Genomic DNA, 4,786 nt, shown 5'->3' with positions numbered 1-4,786 from the left:
TACGGCACCTGCGTAAATTACTGACTGGGGGGCAACCTGTTGCCTACACTGAGTTTTGGGATTGAATCTCCAAAAGAAGAAAAGCACTGTCGCAAAGTCATCAAAGGGAAAACCTGTAGGACTCTCCTAGTGCTTGTGTAGACCATTCTGCACATGGCCTTAGATGGCTGTGCACGTCTTGGGACGATGAGCTGCGCAGATACAAGCAAGCATCCAACTTGGCCAGGCAAATATAACCATCTCTGTTTCCCCCTCCTCCCATAGTGTATTTTATCCAGTCCCATATAATAACCTGATGGGGACACATGAGGGTTAGAAATGGGATCAACTTTGATGGGTTTGGGTTTTTTTTTCTTTTTTGGTTTAATTTCCAAGCACACCCTTGCATTAAGAGCCTGCTGGGGAGTCCTCAGGCTAGACAGGTGCTCTGGGCCTCTTGAAGGTTGGGCATGAAGTATTCTGTTGTTTCAGCTGCTGTGACCTTATGGTCCCTAGGAAAGTTGGTTATGGATGTATAGTGGCTTTATTGCTCCATAGCGACATGTACCGTATAGTACCCAGTGGTATTTTAAGTACTTCATAGTTATATCAAAGAAAATACTTGTGGAGTATTAGGCCTTATAAACCCATACTGCTGTGCATTTTAAGGCTGGAACTTCAAGTAAGCCATGAAACAATTTTGTGGTGTTTGTGGCTTTGTTTGATTTGGACTGGTGACCTGCTTTCAGTATTTCTTTGGATAAGCAACTCCCATTTTACAGCCTCACATGGCACACGTGCCCTGTGTTAACTGAGGGGACTGTGCCACTTGGGCAACTTTGCCTAGAGGGTCTGGTGAGAGTAACAGTGAATGTCATGATACATGTGTTGCAAAAGAAAGCTGGATATGAAAAGAGAAGTCAGGTATGATTGTCTGAATGGAGAACCCTGGACCATGGAGGGCTGTAAAAGAAAGAGGTCATAATATTTTTACATTATTTTTTTCCACTCATTTCTGGGAGAGATTGTGTTACTGTTGCAGAGATCCAGAGGACTTCAGGGGAATTGTTTTGGAGTTTTCATGGATGTAGCTGAAAACACGTCTCTGGTACCTCAATGGAAATCGTAAATCTAGGGTTGAGTGAGTCACCTGTGCGATATGTGGACTGCAGTGTGTTGAAGTGGGATTTTGTGCTAAGAATGGAGTAATATTTCAGCAAAATATTCAAGTTTTCATGCCGTTTCAGATTTGGTTCAGAACAAGCCCAGTATTTTAATCCAGAGCAAAGACTTTCCTCTATCACAAGTAACAGTGAAAGTTGTTATGTATATGACTACCGCGGAACAACGTTAATTTCGGTTGCTTTTCATTTATTTTGAACTATTCAGTGAAGATTCAAAGTAGTATATTAAAATAATGTATGTTCAAAGCTGGAGTGTGAAATACAGTGTAAAACGTTTATTGACGCTTAAGTAATTCCTGTTTCCTAATCAAAGTCTTAAGAGATAATTCTGTTTCTACTTTTAAATATATTAATTTTCTGTTCTCATTTTCATTAACTAGTGCCTAGAATAAATTGTGGTTTATTGGGGTTCTTTCTCCCTTAGCCACGTGTATGGCTTTGTTACTCAAATGTAGGAGTGTTTTCTGTTTCTTCCAAATTACACAATATAATGACTGAGAACATATACGTACGTAAGCCTGATTTGTCGCACTCCCGCTTCAAGGCAACAAATTGCCTTTAAAACTAAAAATGAATTTTTTTTTTTTTGTAAGCTTAATTATATGAGCCAGCATTTTGATTTCGCTGAGGGAACAAAACCACCATAATTAGGCAGAGTGTAGTTTTTCACGTAAGGTCACATCATGCTTTGCTGAGAATAATAAGAGGAAATGATCTTCAATTTAACATCATGGTGACTGGCAGACCAGCTGCTCTGGTCATTTCTGTGAGTGAAGTGGCCTTGGGAAAAGGAGTGAGTGTGTGGTGTTTGTAACAGAAATTAAATTAACCTTGTTGCGTAATTGGTACCCGTGTAGATGTAGTGGAGTTTTCAGGTTTTTAAACTACTTTTGTGCGTGTGTAATAAGCTGTGCTGAAGTGGCTGATGACATACCTTGCATCTGAAGTAAAAAAAAGTCTTTACAAGAAAAGATTTGACTCCAAGATGTTGCTCTCTTCTGGAGATTGCGAGCCTTTCTTTGCAAGGTGAGTACCTGGTGGAACAGTAAAGGCAGTAGGTCAGGCACACTCTGGTGCAGCCAGGGTACGATGACTTGGTCCAGGTTGGTTTGTTACCTGAAACTAGAATATATATACTGAAAAGAGCTTTGTGAAGGTTCCTTGGTAATATCTGTTGCTGGCGTGGCTCCTGACTCCTGGAGTGTACCCTGGTGCTCCCGCTGTTCAGTGGCAACTGGCAGCCTACACTGGGAGCAGCTTCATCAGCTGGAAACAATAGTGTCTGATTCTTGTTTGTCAGCCGGGACAATAGCCCCGCTGACTGGCTGCGGTGAAGGAGAGTGGGGTCCCTTTGTATGGCAGTGCCGGCATGGCAGATGGCTAATTGGACATGATAAACCACGGGGGCAATGGGGGAGAAAAAGGAGATCTGCAGGGATTATCGGCTTGTATCCCCCACTTTAGGAGGGGAAAAAATCCCCACAACCAAACCGTATTTTAAAGATGTTATCAACTTTAGCTCTTTGCCATGAATATATGATTCAGGAACGAAGAAGGGGGACGCCCTAACTAATGTCTCTCCATAGCTGATGTGAAGTCCACTTTATTAGCTGGGAACAAATCCTATTACTGTATGGGAAGGTAGGCAAATGCACAGCCCCTGGGGACACTGGCATGGCACTTAGGAAAATTAGCAGTGCATATTTTTCACCAGTCTTGTAAGTGAATGTCAAACTGTTGTGCCAAACAGCATCCAAGCTGAAAACAATGAGCTTTGCAGCAGTGCTTTTCAGGAGTGGAAAGTTATGTGCTACCACAGTTTGTCTTAATATGAATAGACATCCATCCGTGTCGGAGCACTGAAAAACTCAACTGGTTAATGAATACTATTTATTTAAATGTATTTTATTAGACTTAGTACATTATGAAGCCAAAACTGGAAGCCCTTGTGCAAACAAACTCTTGCTTATCACTAAAAGAGCTTAGTGAAAAATGGAATAAAGTCTCAAGTTTAGGAACACAAAAAACAGAGGGCTGGAACACCTATAAGGACAGGCTGAGAGAGTTGGGTTGTTCAGCCTGGAGAAGGCTCCAGGGAGACCTTATTGTGGCTTTTTAGTAGGGGGCTTATAAGAAAGATTGGGACAGATGTTTTAGTAGGGACTGTAGCGATAGGACAAGAGGTAATGGTTTTAAACTTGAGGAGTTAATTCAGACTAGATGTAAGGAAGACATTTTTACAGTGTGAGTGGTGAAACACTGGCACAGGTTGCCCAGAGAAGTGGTAGATGCCCCATCCCAGGAAACATTCAAGGTCAGGTTAGATGGGGCTCTGAGCAACTTGATCTAGTGGAAGATGTCCTGCTTGGGGGATTGGACTAGATGACCTTTAAAGGTCCTTTCCAGCCAAAATATGTGAATCTAAGGCATGTGTCAATCTGAGGTAGTTTTTGGTATGAGATGCGTAGGCTTAGCTAGTGGCTTCGGTGGCTGTGAGCCCAAGGCTGTGCTCACAGTTTGGTAGCAGCGGGCCGGAGTTCATCCCATTGGATGCATTTTAATTCCTTTTGAGCTCCCTTATAGTTAAACAACAAGGGAAAGCACACCCCAATTTTGTTCATCTTCCTCTGTCCACAGAGGAAGTATAAGAAGTAAGGCTGAAAGGGAGTCATGTTCAGCAGTGGCTGCTGCAGCCATCTGCAGTTGTCACTGGCTTTCATTGTCTTTTTTCTGTAAAATGGTATCAAGTGCCTAGAATACTGCACTATTTTAGTGTCTCATAATAATAATGTTATGGCATATAACAGATACATTTAAATTGTAGTAAAAATAAATCTGCAAGAGGTTAAAAATAGGAAGAAATATGCAGTACTCTGGAAGCAGATTTACTTTCTGTGGAAATGTCTGGACTGTGTTTCTCTTCCACTGTTTACTACTGTCTTTTCCCACGGGACAAGTTCAGTGGAAACTCCAGATGAAAAGTTTCAGCAGGCCCTTCAAGTGTTGTACCTGTCAGTTTGTGTAGCTTTTGAAGCTATAGGTGCAAGAGACCTTTTAAAGGATTGTGAGTGGATGCAATAAAACTTCCAATAGGGCCATCTTCCTATAGGTCCTACAATATTGTCATTACGTTACAGTGGTTCCCTATCAGAGTTTATTTGTATTATTGTCTCAGTCACTGATTGGTTCCTTCTGCAGCAGATGCTATGTGAACACTGAACAGAAAGATGATTCCTGCCAGCAAGTGCTTACGATAAATGCTGTCAAGTAGATTGTGAATTAATTTATCCGCCTTTTGCTTTGCTTTCCTTTCCTTTTAGACATGTCTGAAGGACAAACCAGAGGAGTTAATGGAGTTTAGCACTGGGTATGAAGCAGAGGGAATGGCTGAGAATAAGGTATGAGCAGAAAAATACTGAACAGAAAGATGATTCCTGCCAGCAAGTGCTTACGATAAATGCTGTCAAGTAGATTGTGAATTAATTTATCCGCCTTTTGCTTTGCTTTCCTTTCCTTTTAGACATGTCTGAAGGACAAACCAGAGGAGTTAATGGAGTTTAGCACTGGGTATGAAGCAGAGGGAATGGCTGAGAATAAGGTATGAGCAGAAAAATAGAGAAGAA

The 4,786-nt window shown here is 41.6% G+C and overlaps 1 protein-coding gene across 1 annotated transcript in view; it reads left to right on the top strand.

Annotated features, from left to right (window-relative positions):
- The first annotated feature begins 2,572 nt into the window (after positions 1 to 2,572).
- LOC104512871 (kalirin-like) overlaps positions 2,573 to 4,786 on the top strand; it is a 269,469-nt gene continuing 267,255 nt past the window's right edge. Inside the window, 3 exon segments of the mRNA XM_010156032.1 lie at positions 2,573 to 2,611; positions 4,484 to 4,561; positions 4,684 to 4,761. Of these exon segments, the coding sequence (XP_010154334.1) occupies positions 2,573 to 2,611; positions 4,484 to 4,561; positions 4,684 to 4,761 (195 nt within the window).

Source organism: Eurypyga helias, unplaced genomic scaffold (assembly GCF_000690775.1).
Source record: "Eurypyga helias isolate BGI_N326 unplaced genomic scaffold, ASM69077v1 scaffold27, whole genome shotgun sequence".
Lineage (NCBI taxonomy): Eukaryota > Metazoa > Chordata > Aves > Eurypygiformes > Eurypygidae > Eurypyga > Eurypyga helias.
This window is presented reverse-complemented; position numbering and strand designations above follow the sequence as displayed.